General features: G+C 34.5%; 1 protein-coding gene across 2 annotated transcripts in view; it reads left to right on the top strand.

Annotated features, from left to right (window-relative positions):
- The window catches only part of DTWD2 (DTW domain containing 2), a 131,443-nt gene that overhangs the window by 91,808 nt on the left and 11,826 nt on the right, over positions 1–27,809 (top strand). For both annotated transcript variants that reach the window (XM_027874968.1, XM_027874969.1), the window contains exon 5: positions 25,518–25,646. In XM_027874968.1, coding sequence (XP_027730769.1) covers positions 25,518–25,646 — 129 coding nt within the window. The remainder of the gene's footprint in view (positions 1–25,517; positions 25,647–27,809) is intronic.

Raw genomic sequence — 27,809 nt, 5'->3', positions numbered from 1 at the left:
TCTCTGAAAATAGCTGCACAAAAACCCAAAGCTTGAGATAGTGCCCCCGCCATTCCAGAAGCAGAGCCCCACTTTAGCATACAGTTAAAATCCAAGAAATAGGCTGGAAAATGAGCAAACAGCAGAAAATGATCCTGACTATAGAAAGTTACTATGGTAACAAGGAAGCTCAAAACACAAACTCAGAAGAAGACAACAAAGTCAAAACTCCTATATCCAAAGCTTCCAAGACAAATATGAATTGGTCCTTGACCCTGGAAGAACTAAAAAAGCTTAAAAATCAAGTAAGGGAAGTAGAGGAAAAATTGGGAAAAGAAATGAGAATGATGCAAGAAAATAATGAAAAAAAGAGTGAACAGCTTGGTAAAGGAGGCACAAAAAAATTCTGAAGAAAATAACACCCTAAAAAACAGAATAGGCCAAATGATAAAAGAGACACAAAAATCTAATGAAGAGAAAAATACCCTGAAAAGCAAATTGGCCAAAATGTAAAAAGAAGTACAAAAATTCACCGAAGAGAAGAATTCCTTAAAAGCAGAATTGGTTGAATGGAAAAAGAGGTACAAAAATTCATTGAAGAAGAGAACTTTAAAAGTTCTTAAAACGTAAAGTTGGACAAATGGAAAAGGTGGTACAAAAGCTCATTGAAGAAAATAATTCCTTAAAAATTAGAATTGGGCAAGTGGGAGCCAATGACTTCATGAGACATCAAGAAACAATAAAACAAAATCAAAAGAATGAAAAAATAGAAGAAAATGTGAAAAATCTCATTGGAGAATAATGACCATTTTGTAAATTTTTCTTATATCTTCCTTAATGGTCAACATAATAGATAATGTCAGTTATGTTTTTGTGTTGCTAGTTTAATGCACAAAACAATGCTGGGTAGCTGATAAAATATTCAATCCTTGATTTTTAACTTAGAACAAATATTGGAGAATATTCTCTTATATTCAGTATTAGACTGTTAGACCTTTGGAAATTTTTTGATCTTTGCTGCCAAGATAACTATGTATTGGAATCCAGGAACCTGAATGGGGCAAATATGAGGCCATCATAGGATTCAACATTTGGTATTGGAAGGGACCTTAGAGTTCATTGAGTTCAACCTTCATTTTTTTCATTTTTCATTGTTTATCCAATTTATTTCTAAACCACATGATCTTTGAAAAATGATTGCCACAAAGGATACATGATATACATTCTATTAGGGTTTACTCCTATTCTTGAAAAATGAAGTTTCACTTATATTTAGTAAATTCTCACACTTCAGAATCATTCCAGATGAAAACTAGTTTTTGCTCCCAAATTCAGGAACCTAGACTACAACATACTGCAACTTTTAAAAAAATTGGTCTTCATCTTTTAGATAGATTTACTTTAATGTTCTAACTATATGTTATTTTCAAGGATAACACATTTTACAGTTCAAATATTGACATTACTGATGCAATCATACTGTAGAGCAAAAAACTGTCTAAAAGATTTCCCTCTTTGTGGCCTTTTATACGTAATAGGTGTAACTGAGTTCAAGATAATTTTTCCCAATACACACACATTATAAAGATTTCAATTTCCACAATTTCAATAGAATGTAGAAGAAATCACATCTAATATACATAAAATGAAATTATGTTGCTTTTTGAAAAACATTAGAAAAGGTAGTTCTGTTTCAATTTATTTTCTTTCTCCTTTTTTTTTTTTCATGATCCGAAGATTTAAAAATGCAATGAAAATCTAACTTGCAAGATATTGTCAGTGATTGGGAAAAAAATTCAAATTGTGAAAATTCATTATATAAATGAAAATATCAATTGTTGATACAGTTATCAAAATGAAATCAGTGAGTATTTTAGTTCTAAAATTACATGCTTATTTGTACAAAGCACCTAAAAAAAATCATCTTACTAATAACCTAACTGTTGATTGTGAGGTCTTCAGGAAAGATTTATCATTTAGCTTGTAAGGAGATTGAAGAGCTTCAAACAAACATCAAAAGAAATTTTGAGTCTTTATTGGAATGGTGTTAGGCTTTAAATAAACCAATTTTGATATTCAGATTTGTTTTTTTTTAATCAGAAATTACACTACATAACCACAATACTGCTCCAACAATCTTGTCTTTTCTTTTAAAGCAAGAAACAGAATGAGAGTATTCAGAAAGCACTAGCAGGCATCACTTAATCCAAGATACTAGCTTTAGTTCCAAAAGACACTTGCAACAACAACCAGATTTTTTTTTTGGATGGTTGAAAATTTTAATAATTAGAATAATGTGAGTGTATAAGCAAGTGTCACAAAGCTTTTTTTAAAAAAATTTACCTTAGAGTTGTTCTCTCTTTTCCTCAAATCCAAAAGTTTTTCTTTGACATTTTTTTCTCAGAGTATAAAAAAGTATGAAATATAAACAAGCTCTTGCATTGTACACTTGGAAGTGTCCAATTCAAGCATCATAGAACTATTTACAAACCATTAAATTCCATCAAATCTTGGATAACCTGTTAATATACAAAATATTCAGTTGCAGAAAGAACTAAAACCCACTTCTTTTTGTTACACACAGACAGATTCAAATATTATCTAAAGAAAAACACTTTTAATCATTTTGGCTTTCTTTTACACTTGTATGTTGATACATTTATTAAAATATTCCTATTGAATTATTTGTTTTTTTTCATGTCAAGTCAATTTGCTATCTTAATATCAGCCATCCAGACAAAACAGGTAATTAGAAAGATGAGCTCTTCCCCATTTTCCCAACTGTTATAATTATGAAGTCAATTTTAAAGACATGACCTCAAACACTGGGTTGTGGCAGCAAATACTAGGTCCAATTTCTTTTTTTTTCTTTTTTTTTTTTTTGGCAGTTGAGGTTAAGTGACTTGCCCAGGGTCACACAGCTAGTAAGCGTCATGTGTCTGAGGCGGAATTTGAACTCAGGTCCTCTTGACTCCAAGGCTGCAGCTCTATCTATTGCACCACCTGGCTGCCCTTTAAATCAGATTTTTAAAAGACATGTATACCAAATGTTCTCCTTGATATTTACACAATCTGGCTTTCAGCCACACCACTCAGCTGAAATTGCTGTCTTTAAAATTTCCAGTGATCGTAATTGGTAAATTCAATGGCCCTTTCTGAGTTTTCATTCCCTTTGACATATCTCTGCAACTTTTGATCCTCTTAGTCACTCGCTCCCCACTGTATGTTCTCTCTTCCCTTGGTTACCATGGTGTTGTTCTAGTGTTCTAGTTGTACTAGATTTGGAGCCAGAATAACGTAGGCTTGAATCCTGCCTTAGATATATAACTTTGTAACCTGGTCAAGTCACTTAGCCTCTCTGAGCCTCAATTTCATCCTCTGTAAGTTGGGGATAATAACAGCCCCTACCTCATAGTATTATAGTAAGAATCAAACGAGATGCTGTTTTTGAACATTTTGTAGTCTTTAAACTGATGTTTGTGTCAACTATTATTATAGTTAATAATAATGTTGGTTTTCATCCTTGCTGTCTGACCATTCCTTTTCCGTTTCTTTTGCTGAATCATCATTCATGCCTTACTGCAGGGGTTCTGTGTTGACTTTTTGTTTTTAACCTATATCCACTCTTAGTGATCTTCTCAGCTTCAGTGGGTTCAGTTGTCTCTTTGAGGATGATTCCCACACTTTGTTGCTTCCTGAAAATATGCCCAAGTCTCTCCTATCCTGACAAAAACCTTCCTTTTATCCTACCTACTATCTTCTCAAGATTTTGTTCTTTACTTCTACACTCATTTTCTGCCAAAACCCCTAGAATCATCCATCTATATTCATTGTCTCCATTTACTTTTCTCATCCCATTACTGTCTGTCTTCTGACCTCATCATTCAATTGAACCTGCTGTCTAGTAATAATTGTGAAAATAATAACTAGCACTTATATAGTGCTTTCAGATTAGTGAAACATTTGCATAAGTCATCTCATTTGGTCATCAAACAATCCAGTGAAGTGCATACTATAATTATCCTCATTTTTCATATGAAGAGACTGAGACTGAGAGGTTATATGACTTGTCATATATCTAACATAGATCTAATAAACCTTTGAGGTCATATTTGAACTCAGGTCTTCCTGGTTCCACAGTTATCAGTAATTTCTATAATCTCGTAATTGCCAAGTCTAATGGTCCTTTTGCGGCTTTCTTTTTCTGCCCAAGCTCTTTATTTTTATTCTGAATCTAAGAGAGAAAGGGAGAGAGAGAGAACATTTCCATATACTAAATAAAATAGTCATCCTTTTTGCCTTCTCTACAGCATTTGACACTGTTGACAATGCTCTACATACTCTCTTCTTTGTGTTTTTATGACACTCCTCTCTGGGTTCTCCACTTCTGATTCTTCCTTCTTAGTCTTTGGTGGATCATTAGCTGTATCCCTCCATAACTGTGGATGTGTATATACCAAGGTTCTATCCTGCCTCTTCTGTTTACTTTATACTTTTTATTGGTTATACTATCTGTTCACATGAGTTTAACTTAAATGGGGGCAAGGGATAAGATATTTTCCCCATCCCATTAGTCAGTAATGTGACACAGTAGCCAAAAAATCTTATGTTATCCTTAGTTGCCTTAAAGTAGGCAGAGTGCCTGAAACAAGAGGGGCAGTGAGTTTACTTACTCTGCCTTTGTCAATACCACAGCTGGAACATCTCAGTTCTTCATGCCACATTATAAGAGGGATACTGAGCATGTTGGAGCATGTTCAATGGAGAGAACAGAATGGTGAAAGGTCCCAAGGCCATAATGTTTAAAGACTGATTGGAGGATTTGAGAATGTTAAACTGGAAAAGAGCAAACTTAGAAGAGACATTATATATGTTTATGTATTTGAAGGGCAGTCATATGGAAAGAGGATATGAATTTTTTCTCTTTGACCTCAGAAGACAGAACTAGGAACAATGAATAGAAGTTGCAGAGAGAGAGATTTAGGTTTAATTTAATAATTAAAAAAACTGTTTAACAATTAGATCTAACTGAAAATGGAATGGGCTGCCTCAGCAGAAAGTTATTTCCTTTCTCATTTGATATTTTCAAGCAAGAGCCAGGTGACTGAGACTATTGTAGAGTGGGGTTTTTGTTCAGGTGTGATTTGGACTAGTTGGACTAAGTTCTCTTTCAACTCTAAGAATGATAATTTATTCAATGTAACAGCAACAAAAATCCTTGATGAATAGTACCTTAAACTTCCTAAAAGTTTTACTTAATAAATTTAAAATATAAAAATAATGAGATTATTTTTGTTTCCAAAATATTAGGCAAATCTAATATTTTAATTGATAAGGAACTTAGCCTTTTAAATAGTTTCCATACTTAGTGTATGAAACAAAATAGAAGCTCATGTTAATAGTATTTTTGATGACTATGACTTATCTGACAGGGTGACTTTTAAAAATTATGATTCTTAAAATATCTAGATTTTGGGTTAAAGATAAGTTAGTTCTGACTTTTCATAGAGTCTGTGTTCTGTCTGTCTCCTATTCCATCTTCACACACTCTAAAAAGGTTTATATTACAGATTCTGACAATTATCTTGGTTTCAACTAGATAAAATAGAAAATGGCAGTTAAAGGTAGATGAAAGTCAAGCCATATAACTTACATTCTAGGTTCTAGGAAAATGATTTTGGATCCATCTTTGAAGATTCAAACTCTGGCATGTGGTTATGGGCAAGAAAATTTACTTCAATTGACAACTTTCTCTGTATTTAAATAAAATCATCTTTGAAAATATTTATTTCCTGGGAAAAGGAGTCACATGTACAAAAATATTTGTAGCACCTCTTTTTGTGGTGCCAAGGAATTGGAAATTGAGGGGATGCCCATAAATTGAGGAATGGCTGAACAAGTTGTGTTGTATGAATGTAATGGAATACTATTACGCTGTAAGAAATGATGAGCAGGTGAACTTCAGAAAAACCTGGAAAGACTTGTATGAATTGATGCTGAGTGAAGTGAGCAGAACCAGGAGAACGTTGTACACAGTAACAGCCACATTGTGCGATGACTAACGTTGATAGACTTAGCCCTTCTCAGCAATGCAAGGATCTAAGACATCTCCAAAGGTCTCATGGTAGAAAATGCTATCCACATCCAAAGAAAGAACTATGGGGTTTGAATGCAGATTGAGGCATACTATTTGCTATTTTTTTTTCTTCTGTTCTGTTTTGTTTTCTCTTTCTTGTGGTTCCTCCTATGGGTTCTGATTCTTCCTTACAACATCACTAATGTGAAATATGTTTAATAGGAATGTATATGTATAGCATATATCAGATTGCGTACCGTCTTGGGGAAGGAGGTAGGGAGGGAGGGGGAGAAAAATTTAAAACTCAAAAGCTTATGGAAGTGATTGTTGATAAATCAATATAAATTAATTTAAAAAATTAAAAGAAAAGAAGAAAATATTTAGTTTCACTACAATGTTTTCTTACCACCTAAAAGTTCTCAGAATCCAAATGTCGGAAATATCTTTCTGAGTATATCTTTTGAGGACTTGGCAGTCTAAAGTCTAAAACTTTTTTATATTCATTTGCTGTTTTGTCATTTCTATTTTGAATCTAAACAATAATAATATTTATGGAAAATCTCATGTTAAATGCTAATATGTTTTGGTAAATTATTTTGAACAAGGTAGCTTTTTTATAGTAGTTTATATAAGTATACTTTATGTACTAATTTGGAATACTTTTGTTTTGAGGAAATTAGTTAAAGATTTGTATTCTAGTTTCTTTTGCATATTTTTCTAAACATTGCCCTCTGGAACAACTCTTAATTCTTTTCAGTGGATATGTTCAACATGATTAACAAGCAATAAAACCATTGAGAACAAAAGTAATTCTTAGGCTTTCAAGTATGTCAGTGAACAGATATTACTTATGTGACATGAAATATTTCATTTTCCTTCTGGTGTTTTCCAATTTTTAATATTGATAGGTAATTAAAATTAAATGGCTCTGACAATACTTGTAATTAAATTTTTTGTTTCATGACCTTATTCTCCAGACTTATTCTGTTCACTAAAATTTTGTAGGAATTTTCTTTTTCATTATTAAAAGAATAATGCTTCATGAAATATTGATCTGTTAGACATTCCTTTCTAAAATGTAAGCTGAGCAAGAGGCAATATTAGGAACATTTTATTTTTTAAAAATTTCCTTTTTAATATTTTGATCTCACACATGTATGCAAACAAGGATTTTTCTTCATACAAAATGTGATGGAGTAACTGGTACATTCACAGAGTGCCAGGAGAATCTGAATGCTTGCTCCTGGGAGAATTGTGATGTCATGTAAGGGAAATGCCTTAGAGAGACAGATTGTGGAGCATCCATAGATGTTCTCTAACTGGTTCTAGTTGTCTAATCATGTTTTGAAAATGACACTCCTTGATTTAGTACAAAGGCATTTTAAAAGACCTGTCAGCTTCAGCTACTGTCGCTTTGCCTCATTACCTTCTGGAGGATCTTAGTGGCATAGCTCTTGGTGTCTGGTGAATGGAATGGAGACTCCAACTTTGGGAATTTTGAAAGGCTGGAAGAGTAAATAATAGGAATCCCAGAATCATAATCCAGATCTGATGTTGCAGTCAGCTCATATTGATGCCTAGAAGAACAAGGAGTGATCTTTGGGGAGATCTTCAGGGGTCTCACCCAGTGGAAGCTGAGACAAGGACTCATCCATCAGAGATGCTGTGTTGGAACATGAACATTTTGGGACCAGTGCTATGTAAGTATTGAGCTAAGCTGATTTCATGCCATCCAGAGACCAAGGTGGTATAAGGGAGAGTATGCCCTAGAAATGTAGAGGGAAACATTTATATTTTAGTTATTTCTTTTAAGTAAATATCCTCTGCAAATAACACTATGCTTCTCTGTTTAATTGCTCCTGTGTCTTGCATATCTAAGCTGTTCTGCTGATTAAATTTTCTTTTCTTTTTTTGACTAATACTGCTGGGACTTCTTCCTATTTTTTCTTATTCCCTAAGAGAGTCAACTTAAAAAATTGAAATAATTAATATCTTCATTAAAGTTGTAGGCTATAAACCAAAAAATCATCAATCTTTCTGTAAATTACCAACAAAAACCAACAGGAAGAGACAGAAAAAAATTCTATTCCAAAATCTGTGAGTTCAGCTACAAGGTAATCCACATACAGGAATTATTCAAATGCAACCATTAAAGACTATTTAATTTTGAATCCTTTCTTCAAATATACTTTACTGAATATACTGTATTTAGGTCAGTAAAGGATAGGTTTAATGTTTCTGATTGTTTTTGTGGTTTTATGTCCAACCACATGACCAATTTTTGTAAAAGTATTATGAAGTTCTCTGAAATACATATATTCCTTTTAATTCTAAATCTCTTCATATATTATTTCTCACATTTCTTTTTTTTTTGTTATATGAGGCATATTGAATTCCTTTTCTATCATATTTTGCTTTCTATTTCTTCCTAGAATTAGGTTAAGTTTTTCATCCCAAGTATTTAAGTGCATTGCATTTGGTGCATATTTTTAAGTAATAAATATCATTTGTAGGGTATTGATATTATTTCATTATCTGTGATATCTTTAGCATACTGTAGTTTCCCTGATTATCTCTTTTAACTGTGTCTATCTTACACTATTGCCTTGTCTGAAATAATGATTTCTATGCTTGATTTTTGTTATTTTGAATTTATCAGAAGCATAATAAATTCAGTGCCAACTTCTCATTTTGACTCTATGTGAAACTTTCTGTTTTGTGTGTTTCTTGTGTGTTGTAGGATCTATTTTCCTACTTTATTTATATTTCCTAGTTATGGATTTCCTTCCATTTCCATGAGCTTTTATGTATTATGTATTTATGTATTTTATGTATTTATGTATTATTAATTATGTATTTCTCACCATCAGAATTTCTCATACTTTTCCCTCTTTTCCTTCCTTTCCTTATTCTATTTATTTTTTTATTTTTTGAACTCTAATTTTCTTTATAATTTCATATTTTAGCTTTTGCTCCATTTTTTTCTAGAACTTTCTATATTCTTTGTAGTCAAAGAATTTTTTTTTTTAACTCTTAGCTTAACTATAGTTGTGGGGTTACTCCCTTTTGCGGGGTTTACCTTTTGGGCTTCTCTTATCCATAGTATTTCTTCATAGTGTTCAGTGTTTTCTTTGTTGCCTCATGTTTTAGCCTCATTCCTTGGGTTTTGATTTGGGGCTTGGGCCAATCTTTTCTGGCACTTGTGAATAGATTAGATACTCCTTGTTTTGTCCTGGCTCTTCTTTAATCTGTATTCAATACCATGCTGAACAGGATGGAGCAGCTTGGTGGATGGTGGCAGGCTCCACCCTCTGCTTCAGTTCCTGACTTCTGCCTCAATTTCCTGATTGTCCACTGTGGGTTATGGCATTATCTAGACTCTGTCTTCTTCTCTCATGATCTCCAATATGGAATTATTTCTGTCTTCTGCTATGTCTCTGACATCTCTCAGTCAGCGTATTGAAGATCATATTTGTTTTAGGCCTTCACAACTTTTTTGACACTAGTACCCTTGATGTTCCAAGGAGTGCATGGCTAGGCCTTCTCTCCTTGTGTAAGTCACTACCTATGAGAGCTGGTTAAAAATCTGATAGGTTAGGGTCACAATCTGGCTTCAGGTCTCTGATTACTGGTTCTAATATTGACTCATCTTCTCTCACTTTCCCCAGAACTCTGCATTTATCTGTAAAAAATCTATCTGGTTTTAGGTCTGTTTATGAGAATTCATGCTGGATTTCCTGGTGTGGCTTCTCTGATTCCATTGTCTTTTGGTAGTCTTTTTGTGCAACTCTTGAATTTATCTGTGTGTATGTTTATTAGCATTGATCTTTCTCTGATCTTTTTCACAGGATCTTAGTTTTGACTTGGAGTGGTCCACAGTCTTTCTTTTTACTTGTGAATAGTAACATTTTCATTAGCTTTACTTTGTAATAATGTGTTATCTATGACCCATGAAAAGAAGATTCCCTTGAGAAGTAGGTATTAATTTTTATTTTTCCAATAATTATTTTTATAAGGGGTATGTCCTTGTCTTTGAGATGAAATTATTTTCCTCTTCTATTTTTATTAAATGTGAAATTGAAGGGACAAACAATAATTTGAACTATTTTTCTGTCTAATGATATTCTTTATTTTTTTTTTGTTTTTTTTTTTTTGGCTGGGCAGTGGGGTTAAGTGACTTGCCCAGGGTCACACAGCTAGTAAGTGTTATATGTCTGAGGCTGGATTTGAACTCAGGTCCTCCTGAATCTAGGGTCAGTGCTCTATCCACTGAGCCACCTAGCTGCCCCTAATGGTATTCTTTAAAAATGGAAAATCTGAGTTCATTTATAGTTTGAATTTCTTATTACCTATCCATGAATTCGAAGTGATTTAATTTCAGGGTAATGAAATCTGTCCTAGTCTATATTTTTTCCCTGCCATACTCACTCTCAGATAGCTTATTTTGATGGAGATATCTCTGTAACTAAAGACAAGAAAATGAAAAAGGCATAATGGATAGAAACAAAACAAAACAAAACATTTTCTATCACCACAAACTTCTGAGTTAGCAGAAACTCTTTTCCTAATCCATACATGGAACCCTATTTTACTCCACTGTGTTCTAATTTTGAAAGCTTCTTCATTCACCTCCCTAGATTCTTTAAGATTGAACAGAATATAAAGAAATGATTTTGTTTATACAGATAGTCTTTCTGACAGGAAATGAACATTTTGCATAGTATAATATAATACATTTGTTTTACTTTTTTAAAAAGTCACTTCAATTTTAAAACATTTGTTAAAAGCATCTCTTTAAGCCAAAATCTCCTAATTCATTATAATTAGGTAAGGATCTCCCTTTCTCCATTTTTTAAACATATTTATTCTAGCCCAATGACATAGGAAAAAAAACCCTTTAGAGCCCATAAAAGATTATTACAGGTTCAGCTTATTGTTATTCTAAAGACATTATTATAATGTCTATTAAATTCTTACTCATATCCTCTTAAAATTTTATTGGTATATTTTGTTTTTCTATCACCTTTATTTCTGAATACATTCTTCCTTGCATCGGAAGCTGTCCCTCATGACAAAGAATACTCAAAGAAAGAGATTCAGCAAAACAACATATAACCAATATATGTAATATTTTACCCACATGAAGAGGAAGGGAGCAAAGTACAATCTCAGACTCTTTTCTGGCCCTACACTTGTGGATTATTATTCCAAACTCTTACTTTTGAAAATGACCATCCTTTAGCATTCTCTCCTAAGGACCTTTTCTCTTAAGTTTTTGTTCTTTTTTAAACATTCCATTTTTCAACTAATGAATAAATATATTGAGTACCAGTTATGTGCAGAACATTGTGCTATGTTTTATTCCTTGTGGAGAATCCAAAAAACCCAAATGAATAAATCCCTTAACTTCAAAGTGCTTGAAATAAATTCCATAAAATTGAAAAAAATTGAATTCCATAAAAGTAAACATTCTAAAGTGGGCATTTTCTTCACCTAAAGGAGTCACATAATAAAAATCACGACTGTTCCTATCTTTTTAGTTATTCTTAATGACTCTGTGGTTGAAGCCCATCACATTGTCTCACATCACCCTCACATCACATCTCACTTGCCATTTCTTTCCTTATTATCTCCTTGATGACCACCCCTTAGCATACTTCTCTCTTGAGATTTCAGTTTTCTTTTTCCCACATTACTGAGTAAGGGTCATCTTATTGTTCTCAGTCTCATGGCCCTCAGAAATTGTAGTAGATAGTCATTGAGGAATCTGCCTCTCAGCCGATAGGTTTTTCAGTATATATTGGCATGCTGAGGTAGGAGTCAAAATAACCATTCCTATAGAAATATTGTTATTAATAGTGGTTAGGTAGCATTGAAATAATACTGTTAGTGAAACATGACTTAAGTGCTACTTCATTACAGATAACTTTTACTGGTTGCCCCAGTTGTTATCCCCTTCTCCTAGTCACTTTGTATTTACTTTTTATGTTATGTTGTATATGTCTTTCAACATGTTTTATACCTCCAGTAAAACGTAAACTTCTTGAAGGGATTACCTTGCTTTTATATCTGTGCCTTTAACAGTGTCTGACATATTTTGTTGTTCAGTTGTTTTCAGTTGTGTCCAACTCTTTGTTACCCCATTTGGGGTTTTCTTGGCCAGGATGCTGAAGTGGTTTGTCATTTCTTTCTCCAGCTCATTTTACAGATGAGGAAACTGAAGCAAACAGGGTAAAATGACTTGGCTAGGGTCACATGACTAGTAAGTTTCTGAGGCCAGATTTGAACCCAGGAAGAGAAGTCTTCCTGACTCCAGACCTGGCACTGTATCCACTGTGCTACCTAGCTGCCCCTGTCTGACATACATAGTAGGTGCTTAATGAACACTTGTTGTTTGATTATTTATTAACTTATATATTTTTTCATTTTCTTTTTTTATTTCTGTTCATATTTCTTAATAATCGCTCCCTAAAAAAACCCCCAAAATCCCAAACACCTTTCCTTTGTACTATTGCTTCTTTTCTAGTGCCTTTAGGTACAAGTTTAATTAATTTATTTTTGTGGTATTGACTTCTTTAACAAAAGAATTTTTAAAATATTTTATTAGTTCCCAGGTATGTTGGCCTGGGGCAGTCTCATAAAAGAGTGATAGCACTCTGTTAGAGAAATAAGCAGTAGGTTTAGCTGCAGATGATAGTGCCAACAAAAGACAGCACCAGCCCCAGGGAGAAACAGTGACTGATAATTTCGGTATCAAACCTTCTGGACCTGAGGAGTTTCTGCACAATGACAGGTTTCTAGATCAGGGGTTTGAAGAAGAGGTAGAGTTTCTGGATCGAGTGACAAGTTTTTAGACCAAGTATAAGATTTTGAAGTTTGAAATTGAGGAGCAGCAAGGCATATCTTGTTGCTGGGAGATAGAGCAGTGAAGAGGTGTTGCTATGGTGATATATCCCTTTCTTCCCAAGGAGCAGTTTTCCTGGGATTATTCCTTCCCCCAATGGCATGGGAGTCTCTGACATATTTCTTCCCTCAGGTATGGGGCTCTAGAGTCATGTTAGAAAATGTAACTAACTGTAAGAATGCTAAAATAGCCATTCAGTAAAAGTGCTTACAAGATCCCTTATTATCTGTTAACTAAAAGAAAATTATAAGTAGTTCTATGTACATAAAACACCCGTGAGTATTTTTGAATGTTGAACAGCTAATATCTCTAATTTGTCTTACATGATAAATATTTCAGAAATGTATTATGATAGAGGAGATGTTTTTAATGTTATTCTATCTAGATTTCTTGGTCTATGTTGTGGATATTCATGTTCTCTCCATCTATGGAGTAGAAGTGAACATTAGTACATATAGAAATAGTCAGAAAAACAGGTTGCTAAAGGTTTTTGCAATATCCACTTGTTTTTTTATGCCTATACATTTAATAAAGTTGCATGACATTTATTTCCATTAGAACTTTTTGGCAAAGAAAAGAACTCTAAAAACGTCACTTAAAATTAAAGTCTAGATGTTTGAGTTGACTTATTTATGTTCTTAATGTGAATTTCAATACTGTAATGAGTTTTGCACTGCCTGAATTTTTCTTCTATAAGAAAAGAAACTGTTAAAAAGCCTTAGAGATAAGAGTATCAGATTTTGCATTTTAGAAAATGAGATAAAATCTTGTAAGAATAAAGTAGTTCTTATAATAGAAATTTTTCCCTGGAAAGGTTAGATGAGAATTAGATATTTTATAATCAATTTATTTTTCATTCTTGGTGAACAATGCCAGGTAGCTTTAACAGAAATAATTTCAATAAAATTTGTGAACCATATACTCTTCAGTGAGAATAATTGAATGATTGAATGGAAATGAGAAAATTAATTGGGTATTTTTTTTCCAGAACATGAACAGCTTCAGAATTTCAAATTTTACACAGAAAATCCTCCTGCAGTATGTAAAAGTTATTGCAGTAAAGTTTATTTTTATCACTTTAAAAATCTTGCATATTTATATCCAAATTTGGGGTCATGCCTTCCATATAACTCTCTCAGGTTGATAAACCTATTAAGGCTGAAATAAAGAAACATTTAATCCTGAGCAGCACAAAATAGTGGAAGAAACTTTTGTGTTAGGAAGCTAGAAATTCAGGTTCTAGATCTTAATTCTGTGGGCAAGTCAACCAACCTTTTCCTTAGTTTTCTTCTCTGTAAAATGAGGTATAAGAATAGATCTTTAAAGGTTCTTTCTAAATTTCAAAAACTCTTAATTGCTGTTTTTTCTAAGCAACATACATGAAAGACTACATTGGTGAAGTAGCAGGTAACAGCTTAATCCATTTTGGTTCAACTTCACCCTTTTATCTTCTTACCACTATGATAACTATTTAAATAGATGATTAAAAATTTTGATATTAGTAATTAAATGAACTCAGAGATTAAATGACTTGAAGAAAGTCAAGTAGTGTCAGAGGTAATATTTGAACTCAGTTCCTTTGAGTCCAGAGCTAGTGTTTTTCCCACTATACCATGTCAGTTGTTATTTTAGAACTGTTATTTTTTTGTCCTGACATTCATTTAGAAGTTACTAGCTTCCTTATGTTTGTGAAAAAAAATCTGTAACTCATTTTTGAAATAGTTTAACTATAAATTTAGCCTTTCCAGCCCTAGCATTTATGCATATTCCAAATTTTCATTTTTAATTCTGGAATTTAGAATACATTTTCTTATGCAAATAGTAGTTTCTAATTAGGTTCCCAGGGCAGCCTACAAAATTCTACTGAATCTCCTTCCTCTATCAAAGGCCCATGGAGGTGCTGCTTCCTTGACATCTGCTCCACTTCATTCTCCACACTATCCAGGAAGGTGGGACCCCTTCCTCCTGTCATCCTTTCTCATTGATTGGATGTCTCTGCATCTTGACTGTCATTACTATTCAGAGAAGTAGCATTTAATCTAGCTTCTGTCGCCAACATGTAGTTGAGGGCCAGTGCTGCTGAAGAGAGAGGAGGTGCCAATACCAATACTAATCCCCTATCCCTCACTGGAACTGGGATAAAAAGTGTTAAAGTTCAGGTATTACTTGCTGCCTGAGTCTAGAAGCTTCCTTCATAGCATTGTCTTCTTAGCCAATTTAATGGGAATTGGGCCTGTTTTGGAATCAGAGGATGTGTGTAACCTTTGGGCAAGTCACTTAACCGCTTCAGACCTTTTTGTCGAATGAAGAGGTTGGACAAGTTGACTGACTGACTGACTAAAAGACCCCTCATAGCTCTGATTTGTGTATCTGTGATCTTCTTGCCCCTGGTACCAGCTTCTTTCTCAAGGATTATTATGTCAGTGATGTCAAAAGAGTGACATAGTTGCCAGAATTTGTGTATACAGGATTAATAACTGCCTCCATCATTTGATCTTTCCAGTAACCATTACCATCAACCTTTCTAACTGTACTTTGAATTGAACCCCTCGATTGAAGTGTTCAATATTGAACTACTCACTTGGTTACCACGAGGAGCTAATATTTCCCTTATTCTTTGACTAGCAAGTTCCTATCACATGTTCCTTGAATCACTGTAATTCAGAGTCATTGTCTGCCAAGGGAAAAATCCTTCTACCTTGGTACTTTTTCCTGCACTCTTTCTCAGCATTCTTTTGGAGCATTCTTTCATGTGGTTGTTAGTAATTTGGAATCCTTTTGAGATAATATATCTTTTTTCCACTTTTTGATCTTAAAGATTTCTGTTGTCTATATTTCCATATTCAGAATTCAGGGACAGTTTTCTTGTATTATTTCTCACATTATAGTGTTCAGGTTTTCTAATTTATCATATTCTTCTGGGAGTCTTATGATCCTTATGTTATCTCTATACATCCTGTCTTTGAGATCAGTATAGATATATTTTGAAATAAAATTTTGCTTATATAGAGATCTTGTGTCCTTTTAACTTTGTTGATTTTTACTTCTTTTCTTCCCTGAATCCTAGCTAACCTAACTATTCTGCAGGTTTTGTTGACTTCTCTTTGTTCCTTTCTCTGTGTGCTCTGCAAACTCTGCTCTGTGGTTAACAAACTCCTATTTAACTTAAGTCTCTTTCATTTAAACAACATTGAAAACTCATGGAAACCTAGCTGTCTCCAGAGGAGAACTTATCCACTGCCAGTCTGGGCAAGGTTGTTTGTTCCTCTTATATTCTCTGACACATTTGCTATGAAGTTTGCATACTCCTTACTGCCTCTTGCAGATCCTTTTATTGATTATAATTTTGTTACTTTTTTGTTAGTAAAAGTCTTTAATGTTTATGATTTTCTACATTTTTTTTAAGGTTTTTATGCTGTAGTACATCATCTATTTTTGTAAAGGTGTCATATCCATCTGAGAATATATATATATATATATATATGTGTGTGTGTGTGTGTGTGTGTGTGTGTGTCTGTGTGTCTGTGTGTATACATACATACATATAAATACATATTATGTGTGTGTATGTGTGTATGTATTCCTTAAATTCCTTTTTTATAGTCACAAGAAATCTATCGTATCTAACTTTTCTACAATTTTCTTCATGTTCTTAACTTTTTCTTATTTATAATTTTGTCAGATTTTTCTAGGTCTGAAAGAGGCATGTTATGGTTCCTGTATTGTTTTACTACCAATTTCTTCCTATAATTTAGTTAGCTTTTCCTTTAAGTACTTAGATGCTATACATTTAATGCATATATATTAAGTATTGAAGTTATCACCTTATCAATGGTACTTTTAAGTATAATGTAGTTACTTTGGTGATCTCTTTTAACCATGTCTATTTTTGCTATTTGCTTTTCTGAAATCATCATTGTTATCTCTATTTTGCTGAATTAACTTGAAGTATAATAAATTCTTCTCTAGTCCTTTATTTTTAACTTTGTAAATCCTTATGTTTCATGTGTGTTTCTTGTAAATAACATACTGTTGTATTCTGTTTTCTAACTGAGATTGTGGAGTGGGAAGTTGGCTAGTCATTCCTGTTGGTTTGGTGGCTTTCTGGGGATTTGGGGGAGGAGTGTGAACCATAAATTGTTTCTGTTAGCTCAATGGAATGTTAGTGGACCTTGGAGGTATCTCTAGCACAATTCCTTGTACACAGTAAGCCCTGAATAAATATAAGCTGAATAGAATTGAATTCATATTACTTAGAAAATCTGGAGGGAGAAAAAATAGACTAAAGATAAAATCTAACAATGAAGAGATAGTTGGCTTAGATGTCTTCCTTAAATGGAAGTTCTGGGAGGAGTTCTCCACTTCCATCTTCTCTACTTAGTGGGAAGGGATCTAGGGAAAGAGGGTAGTGATGAAGTAGGGATTCCAGAGTGAAAGTGAATTTGTAGGATGATGAAGTTCTTGTGACATGGTGGTGAGGTCCAAAGGAGTAAAGGCTCGGGCACTTCTTGTTTATACTTCTCTTCAAAACATCCGTGGATGGTTGAAAAAGTAAAGAAGAAAAAACTTAGGGTCTCACACTTATATTACTGAACATGTCAATAATATGGCTTAAATTTTCAATGTATTTTTCCCTTCTCCACATAAATTAGATCCCTACTTCATGCATGGGTTTGAATGCTAACCTCCTACTCCTGGAATCATCTTTAGACCCATATTCTTGTACTCTTCTCGAACGCTACGTGAAACTAGCTTAATGACTTTTGATGTCATGCTTTTTTCCTACTTGAATTTCCTTAAAACCCAAGGAAGAGCTGTGGTATAATAGCAAAAATACTAAAAGATGAGTCTGCTATAAGCTAAAAATGAGAAATGAAAGTCAACTAGTAAATAGAATCATTCTAATAAATAGCCAAATTGATTTTAATATGTAAACTTTACTTGTTTCATGAGCATCTTTTTTCTTGTTTTCATCAGAGCACTTATATTAATTCCCCAATGAAGGAATAGAAATGGTAGTTAAAGATGGAATTGAATATGCCTCTAAGCATGCAGAAATGCTTTGGGGACTCTACCATTAACTTTCAGAGCCATGAGAGATTGCAGTTGCCTCTTAATGAATGACTTGTGAATTAACTACTTTTTAGATTATCTTTAGCAATTTAAATCCACAGGGTGATTTTCTCCTTTTACCTATCATATTTCTAGACTTTTTTTTTTTACCTATATCAGTTATTACACAAACTAATTTTAATAATAAGAACTTGCCAAAGCTAGATATGCTTAGAAGAAATAATATAATGTACTTATTCCAGAACCTAATCCTATTCATTATAAATGTTTTGTTATCTAATGTAAATGAAAAATAGTTTCAAATCTTAGAAGGAAAGAAAATCTTGATTCATCTCAGATGAGCTTTCTTAAACTCAAAATCAGAGGTAAATTAAAGAACAACTCCTTCCCCTTCTCATTCTTAAAAGTGTTAGTGAATATGTTTACCTTCTAACCATATACTTCATTATTAGCATTTTAATATTATCCCAGAGATTAAAATATAGGTCATCCAAGAAATAGTTTAATTACATCTGAAGAGATCTATCATCAGAAGGTTGCCTAGATGATATTTTTTTTGGGGGGGATGGCAATTTAAGAACATCTACCAAAGACATAGAGAAATTGAAATCTCTGTCAACTGAAGAAGTAACCATCAGGATGAAATCTGAATGACGTACTGAAGATGTCATTGGGATGGAATAAATTGATCACTATAATGGCAATTGGTGATTGGTACTTTAAAAATCTGCTCTTTTTCTTAATTAAAATTGACTACCTTTTATGTGAGAAGTATAAGAATTAACTTTAATTTTTTAAACTAAGGTTGCTTTATATTCTCTCCCACTTCAGGAACTTTAAACACTGCTCCTAAATATTTGTCTAGCAGATATCTTGTGCTCTGGATTATTAACTCATCCCTTCAGAGCAATGGCTCTGATTTTGTAAATAGTTAAATGCCTAAGCTAAATTATGAAATTTTTTATCTTTTTATATTGGAAGGAACTTAACTCCATCTTCAAGATTCATGGTGAGCACTCTTTAGTATTGCTCAGTTATTATCAGTGTTGTTTTTGCCTATAATCTCCACATTCATAGCAGAAACAAATCAGTGAAAGCAGTAGCTATATAGAAAATCAATTAGAATAATTTATAAACTGTTTATATTAACGAAATATACATAGATTATTTTTAATGTATTAGATAAACTTCAGGACACGCTCAACATTTTGTTTATAGGATTATCAATACTATTGTATCTTTAATCTGTATGACATTAAAAAAAGTACAACTGTGGTTATACTTTATTTAAAATGTTAAATATGTATTTTCTCTGATTGCTAGTTTGAGAAGGAAGGCAAAATAATTCAATTTCTAAAATACTGGGTTTAAACCCCTCTGCTCTACCTTTTCACCCCTTTTAGCTCCTCCTCCCCTATCACTACTTGATCTTGAGAAAGAAATTTAAACTGACTCTGACCTCAACTGGAATTTTGCCAAATGAAAATCCTTTTATTCATCTCTAGTCAACTTTTTATCATTTCCCCCTAAAATAGTCATGCAAAACTTTCCTGTTCCCTTTAAGTCCCAACCACTTTAACTCATGGCAAATGTCTTTGCCTTTAACTTATATTTGATCCTAGACATTTGAAAGGAGCTAACCACCCTCCAGTCTTCTATACCTCAAAATCTTATATCTTTATCCATTCTTTTTTTCTTTTCTTCCTATCTGGTAATCCTGTTTGCCAAGGCTCTCTTTTATCTGTGCTCAACTGCCATTTCTTATGATATAATAATTTTGTGTTACATTCATATCAGTCAACAATTTTTTTAAGTGTCTACTATATGCTAGGTACTGTGATAAGTCCTGGGGATACAAATAGGAATTTAAAAAGACAGTCCCTTCCCTCAAGAAGCTTACAATTTAATGGAGGATGACAATATGCAAAAAAGAAGCTGAAAAGTATGTAAGGTGGACATGATGGCCAAGTTCAGAGGAATGCAGGAGGGTGACTTAGCTTGGTAGAAAATGATGAGATGACCCTGCCCTCCAGCCAAAGAGTTCAAAATAAAGCGGAAGAGGATACTAATGAGAAGTGATTATCAAGTGGATTCAGTCTTGCAGGATAATGAATTTCCCAATGATGAGATTCCTAGAAAAGGAAGGCATGATGGAGAAGTTCAAAGAAGTCCCAACACATCTGCTCATTTTATCTTAGACCTGTATATGTACACATTGTCTCCCCTATTAAAATGTAAGCTCCCTAAAGGCAAAAGTATTTGCTTTTGTTGATATATCACCAGTGCTTAACACAATGCCTGGCACAATTACTAAGGTAGGCATTTAACAAATGCTTGTTGATTCTTTGATAATCTCTCTTCCACACAGCAGTTCCTCAAATACTTGAAAATTATCATTTCCCTGGCAGCTAGGTGGCGCAGTAGATAGAGCACCAACCCTGGAGTCAGGAGGACCTGAGTTCAAATGTGGTCTCAGACCAGACATTTGACATTAGCTAGCTGTGTAACTGTAGGCAAGTCACTTAACCCCAATTGCCTTGCAAAAATATGTATATATATATATATATATATATATATATATATACCCTTAAGTCTTCTCTAGTGTAAAGGTTTCTAATTCCTTTAGCAGCTCCTCATGTGGCATGCTTTCAAGTTCTTTCACCATTATCTTCAACCTTTTTTTTGTTTTGTTTTGTTTTTTAGGCAATTGGGGTTAAGTGACTTGCCCAGGGTCACACAGCTAGTAAGTGTCAAGTGTTTGGTCTGAGGCCGGATTTGAAGTCAGGTCTTCCTGACTTCAGGGCCGGTGCTCTATCTACTGTACCACCTAGTTGCCCCTTCAACCTTTTTTGGATGCTTCTCAGATTATCAATATCTATTTGCTGAATGACCATAGATAAATCAAACCTTCTCTGAAGCACAGATTTCTCATCTCTATAATGGAGTTAAGAGTTCTTATACTACCTTCCTCATAGGCCTATTGCAGAAAAAGTGCTTTGTAAACCTTGCAGAAATATAGAAATAATGTTATTATGGTCCAGTTAGGGAGACAGAACTAAAAATCAATTGTATGTCACAGAATATTAGAGATGGAAGAGAATTTAGAAATTATGTAGTCTTAATTTTTTTTCTTTGTATGTGTAGAAACTAAAAATACACAGACAAGGGTGAAAAGAGAATGCAAATAGAAGGATGCTGAAGAAACAAGCCTATAACATCATGTGTCTATCTTTTTATGTAAAATATAAAACTTTATTTCAAGGAATTTATAATCTGGTATGAAGAAAAATATGTACTTTAGGAAATATAACTCAAGAGACTCTGAGATGAGTGCAAAGGAAAAGCATAGTGCTATGACATGTTTGGAAAGAGATCACTCTCATTTGTCAAAGATCTGATTCTCATATCTTTCATTAATACCCTTCTGGACAATTTCATTAGTCTCTCACCATATGCTTTATTGAATGGTGAGTGAGCATAAATTCAAATAGCTTAGTATACCCAGCAAGCCTCAGAGCAACAGAAAAGGCCATGCTTCATATCGCATCTAGCTTTCAAACGTGGCTATCTTGCCATCCTCTCAGCTGCTGCCCTGCTTCTTCCAAATTAAGGTATCGCCTCCAGAATGTACCAAACCACTAGAAAAAAAATCCCCTAGTCCTTGGAAGAGTTAATTCATTCAGCTTTGGAACTGATGTCCTGAGCCAGATTGGTGAGTGAGCACAAAGCCATGAGCCATCCTGCCATTTATTCTGCTGCCTCCTGCTTACTCCCCCATGTTGGGGGGTACAGAGAAGATGAGCACTTCTTGTGTGAGGGCTTGCCAAGCCCTTTTCAGGGCTGCTTTTCCACCCTTGGTATCTACCTGTCACCCAACTCTCACCTTTGACTCCAAGAAGCTGTAGCATGTGCAGCAGTCACATCCAAATAAAACCATCTCAGTAGAGGTGCTAAACCAGGTTGAGGATAACTGACAAGCCTCAAGCCTGTCAGTGAGTTATGGGGGTGTCTACCCCAAGTATGTGAAGACTTCTTTGGTGGAATAGGTGGAAGAGAACAATTTGTTCCAATAACCATGAAGGCAGCTGAAGCAGGTGCTGTGGATCATTTAGTGCTAGGACAGACATCAAAGAAGCCAAGGTCATCCCCAACACCTTGGGCCATCATCCATTGCCAGTCATCTTGATTTTTGTCTTGCCACTGGACTTTGATGACTCTGGAAGAGAGAGTAAGGCTGATTTTGCACAACTCTTCCTCACTTAATCCAATTCAACATACAATGTCACTGGTCCTCTTTAAAAATGGAAGGACCAGGGTGGAGCCAAGATGGCGGAGTAAAGGCAGTGACTTGCTTGAGCTCCCCACCAAACCCCTTCAAATACTATAAAAAATGACTCTAAACAAATTCCAAAGCAGCAGAACCCATAAAAAGACAGAGTGAAACAAATTTCAAGCCCAAGACAGCCTGGATGGTTGATTGGAAAGATATATCACGCTGAGCAGGGAGAGGAATGCAGTTCGGTGTGGGCACTCAGGCAAGGCAGGCCTCAGCAATCCTGGAGCAGGCCTCAGAGGACTGAATCGTGGGAGGCTGTGGTGGTTTCCAAACTTCTCAACCCACGAATGCCAAAGACAACTTAGAAGGTCAATGAGAAAAGTCTGTGTTTGTGGTGAGAGAGAGAAGCACGGTCCCAGTCCCATTCCCTGAGGTCGCCCCAGGGTGGTGGCTGTTTCCTGAGCTTCTGGCCCACAGACTGAGGGGGAATTGAGTGGCTGATCAGAGGGGGATGGCAGGGATCTCCCTGCTGGTGCAGGATTCTTTTGCTTTGCCCATGCTTGGATCTGGGTCACAGTTGTGGGTGGTGATCCTGGGGCAAGGAGGAGCACTGGTGTGGTGGAGCTTGTAGTGGCTGTGGAAAGGAAATCCTCCTCATGGTTTCAAGACAGAAAAGAGTGCTTGTGGTCGCTCATAAACCAGAGCACAGGCCAGGAAAGGAGTAAACACCTCGCCTTTGATCATAGCGTCTTGGAAAAACTGAAAATTTATAGATCCCTAGAAGTATCTCTGAAAACAGCTACACAAAACCTCTGAAGTTTGGGACAGTACATTTTCCACATTGGAAGCAGACCCCTACCTTAACAAAGAGTTTATAACTCAAGTAATTGGCTGAGATCATGAGCAAGCAGCCCAAAAAGAGTCGGACCATAGAATCTTACTCTGGTGACAAAGAAGATCGAAACATACAACCAGAAGAAGACAACAAAGTCAAAGCTCCTACATCCGAAGCCTATTTATCTTACCCTATAGGAAAAGAGGGGGAAAGGGAATTACAGAATGGGGAAATGATAGAAGGGAGGGCAGATTAGGGGAGAGGGTAATCAGAAGCAAACACAGGGTCAAAAGAGAGAATAGAATAAATAGGGGGCAGGATAGGATAAAGGGAAATATATTTAGTTTTTTACAACATGACTACTATGGAAATGTTTTGCATGACTACGCATGTATAACCTGCATCAAGTTGCTTGCCTTCTCAATGAGAGTGGATGGGAAGGGAGGAAGGGAGAAAATTTGGAACCTAAAGTTTTAAAAACACATGTTAAAAAAAATTGTTGTCACATGCAACTGGGAAATAAGAAATACTGGAAATGGGGTATGGAAATGTATCCTGCCCTACAGGAAAATAGAAGGGGAAGGGGATAAGAGAAAGGGGGGGGTTGAGATCAAAGGGAGGGCAGATTAGGGGAAGGGATATACAGAATGCATGCCATCTTGGGGTGGGAGGAGGGAAAATTTGGAACTCAAAATCTTGTGAAAGTGAATGTTGAAAACTAAGAAGAAATTTTAAAAAAATAAAAATAAAAATAAGAAAAGTGACTTGCCTAAGGTCACATAGCTGGTGGGTGTCAGGTATCTGAAGTCAGATTTGGGCTCAGGTCCTCCTGACTCCAGGGCTGGTGCTCTGTCCACTATGCCACCTAGCTGCCCTACAAAGAATTTTATTTTTATTTTTATTTTATTTTATTTTTGGTGAGACAATTGGGGTTAGGTGACTTGCCCAGAATTACACAGCTGGTGAGTGTTGTATGTCTGGGGCCGGATTTGAACTCAGGCCCTCCTGACTCCAGGGTAGCTGCCCCTTAAACTCTTAAAGAAGCCAGTGACTATACCTGACTTACATTTGATTCATAGACTTTTACAGCAGGGAAGGATCATAAAGATAATAAAAAAAATAATTTAAAAAAATGGAAGGACCTCCACCACCAATTCCCACACACTGCCTTACTCTGGGCTCAGTCATGGAACAGTCATACTATACTATGTGGTTCCTGGAAAGAGTGTAGCAGTTGAATGAATCAGTTCACCATCCCTTAGATCCTGTCTTCTCTGGCTACCACTCCCCTAAATGTGTTGTTTCTTCATTTAGAATCTAAGGTCCTTGAGGGTAGGGATTGTCTCATTTTTGTATTTGTAGCACTATCAGGTAACAGTGCCCAGCACATAGATCTTAATAAAAGTTTCTGCCCTCCCTTTTCACTTTCCCTTCCTTCTTTCCTTTCCTTTTCTTCTTTCCTTTCCTTTCTTTCTCTTTCTTTCCTTCTTTCCTTCTTTCTTTCTTTCTGTCTGTCTTTCTCTTTCTTTCTTTTTTTCTTTATTCCTTCATTCTTTCCTTCCTTCCTTCCTTTCTTCCTTCCTTCCTTTCTTTTGTCCAACAAATGAAGGCCAAATTCCTTATCTTGGAACTTAAGGCACGCTACAGTCTACTTCACCCTAACATTTCATTCTATTCTCTTAAAACTCCAGGCCATAATTTCTTCGTTTCTGTCAAAAGAGCTATTTGCTATATTGCCTCCAACTCTTCCAAAATTCTTTCTTTCTTTTAAGGCCTAAGACAGATACTGCTATCTCTGATTTTCCTAATTCCTTTCTACCCTGATCCCACTCCCCCCACACCCTATGACACTTTGTCAGATGGCACCCTTTCTAAACTTTTTACTTTGTATTTTGTGTTAGAATTATTTGCATCCTTATCTTGTTTCCTCCAAATACAGTTACCTTGAGGTCAAGGATAATGACTTTTTCATCCTTCTGTCCCCAGTGTTCAACACAATGTTTTGTATTAAGAAATCATTATAGATTTATACCTGTCTATTGAATTGAATCAAATAAAACTTTCATGGATCTCTATTTTTGATATAGATAGCTTAAATTTAACAGAGTTGGATGATATATATTTCATAAGAGTATTACAGTAACTGCTATTTTGAAGTATGCAACATTATTTGTATATTAGAAATATACTATTTTAAAAAAGTAGTATTTTTGATATTATGATATAACTAAGGTTATAAAAACTCTCATATTTTATATTAGAACAGTATATTGTCAGCGTAAATATATATTAGTAGGATGGTGAATAACATGCAAAAATGACTGTTTTAAGAGTATATGGTTTTAAAATTAAATTCTTTTTTTCTTGCTTGCAGGTGCAATTGAAAACCAGTGTTTCTAGTCAGTATGTGATTCGGACACAACCAACCAATAGGTGCCTCTCTACACTAGAATGTGCAGCTGTTGCACTTGCCATCTTGGAGAAAAATGATCACATTCAAGAGGTACCTTGAAGAAAATTATGATTTGATTAAAGAATGGACATTTAATTGGGAAAATGTAATTATTTTTGTGAAAATGTAAAAAGAATCCATTGCACTTATAATCTGAAATAGATAAAATAACATATATTTGTTGTTCCTTACAGTTTATAAAACTATTCACTCCAACAACCTGTGAGATAGGAATGTAAATAGGATTATTTCATTTTGCGTACAATTAAACTGAGGCTCAGAGAGGTTGAGTGATTTGCCCAGTTACCACAGCTAGTAAAAGGTAAAGTTTAGGACTTGAACCCATGTCTTTGACTCAGTTTAGACCTTTTTCTGCTACATACCTTTTGATATAGAGTAGAAGTATAGATAGTACTGTAATCACTAATGCTTTTGCATGTATTTTAATTACTTTACACTAAGCTATGCAAATAGTTCTTATAGCATACTAAAATGTACTCAAATAGCAAAATATTACATTGAGCCTTTTATGAAGATTTTTCTTCTGCTTGTTGACGTTTTTCAGGTTTGCTCAAGTCTATTTTCTGTCAGTCTCTCTTAAGAATTAAGGCATTCTACAACAAACATATTTCATTTTGATCTGATTTTTATTTGAGTACTTTATAGGTTGTCCATGTATTGTATTCACATTTTTTAGAGTATAGAAAAGAAAGATTGATAGAGACTTTGTAGTTAATGATGACCAAGAGACGTGCTTGTAAAATATGTCAAGATTAAAATGTGTAATCGTCTTTTTAACTTTCATCCATCCAGAAATTTTGATTATTATCTAGATAATATTTACCAGCACCAAATAATGTTCCACTGTTTTTTTGAGGCCTAAGTATAAAGCATATTTTTAAGCTTTGAATTTTCACACTTAATTTTTAAAAAGCTGTTTATGTTAGCACAATCTTTTTTGATCCCTAAAACTTATTGTAAATATATTTCAAGAAGACAAAGGAAACACAAGCATACTTAAAATGTAGAAAAGAGAGAAAATTGAATCCTTTAAAGTTCATTATAAAAGATAGCTTTTTCTCTACTTTGACACAGAATAAAGATTTTAGTACTTAGTGATATGATCATTATTGCTATATTTTTTACAATTTAGATGCATCTAGTGTTAACTCATTATATTTTTATGGACCATATTAGCCATGTACATTACAGTATTCTATTTGAAGGATATAAGTCTGGTAATTTAATAAAAGCTTTACCATCATTTGTCAGAAGTATAAATTGATTGAGAAGTAATTTGTTCAAAATACATTATACAATTATAAATTCAGATTGCCTTTATTTTGTTTCTCAGTTTTATCAGCACATTTTCATTTCTGTCCTCTTTTCTGTGGTGTGATGCCTGGTATAGCTAACGATAATTACTCAATGGTAAAACTATCATTGAATTTTGCTCACTTTCCAGCACTCTACCAGTAATGATAAACAAAAGAGGAAACAAAACATGCCCTTTCTATTAGACTTAGTTTTATCATCTGTGCAATATCATAGACATGATAGAGACTGAGAGACTTTGCTATATGAATTACTAGTGAAGAAGGTGGATAGTACCCAGTGACATTGTCAGCAATGAAATATAGTTGTTATGTCAATGGCAGTGGTCCTTCATAACTTGCCAATGTAATGGGCTAGGGACAGCTAGGTGGTGCAGTGGGTAAAACCCTGCCTCAGGACGATCTGAGTTCATATCTAGCCTCAGGCACAAACTATGTGACCATGAGCAGGTCACTTCACCTCTGCCCCATCTTCCTCAACTATAAAATGGATATTGTAATAATAGCACATGTCTCACTGGGTTGTTGTGAGGATCAAATGAGGAAATATTTGTAAAAGTATTTAGCACATGTAGGATGTAGTAGGTGAGTAGTATTGTTTTCTTTGTTTTTCAGTTAAGGACTTCACAAAAATTAGAAGAAAATGTCACTGCTGCCTATCCCCTCCTAGCTCTGCCCCTGACTTTCTGAACTTTAAAACTATGCCTTTGTTGCTATCTCAACCTGGAACTTCTGGGTCCTACTCCACCTGATACATCCAACTGTACCTGAGTAATATAAATACTCATTTCCTCCCCTTCAAGATGGATCATATATTCTCAAGTATCATATATTCTAACAGGCTCTTTTGCTGTTTTCCACTCATCTCCCCTACTTCTTC

The sequence above is a fragment of the Vombatus ursinus genome, unplaced genomic scaffold (assembly GCF_900497805.2).
Source record: "Vombatus ursinus unplaced genomic scaffold, bare-nosed wombat genome assembly UNPS02014807.1, whole genome shotgun sequence".
NCBI classification, from domain to species: domain Eukaryota; kingdom Metazoa; phylum Chordata; class Mammalia; order Diprotodontia; family Vombatidae; genus Vombatus; species Vombatus ursinus.
The sequence above is the reverse complement of the archived record's forward strand: the minus strand, read 5'-3'. Positions and strand labels throughout refer to the sequence as shown.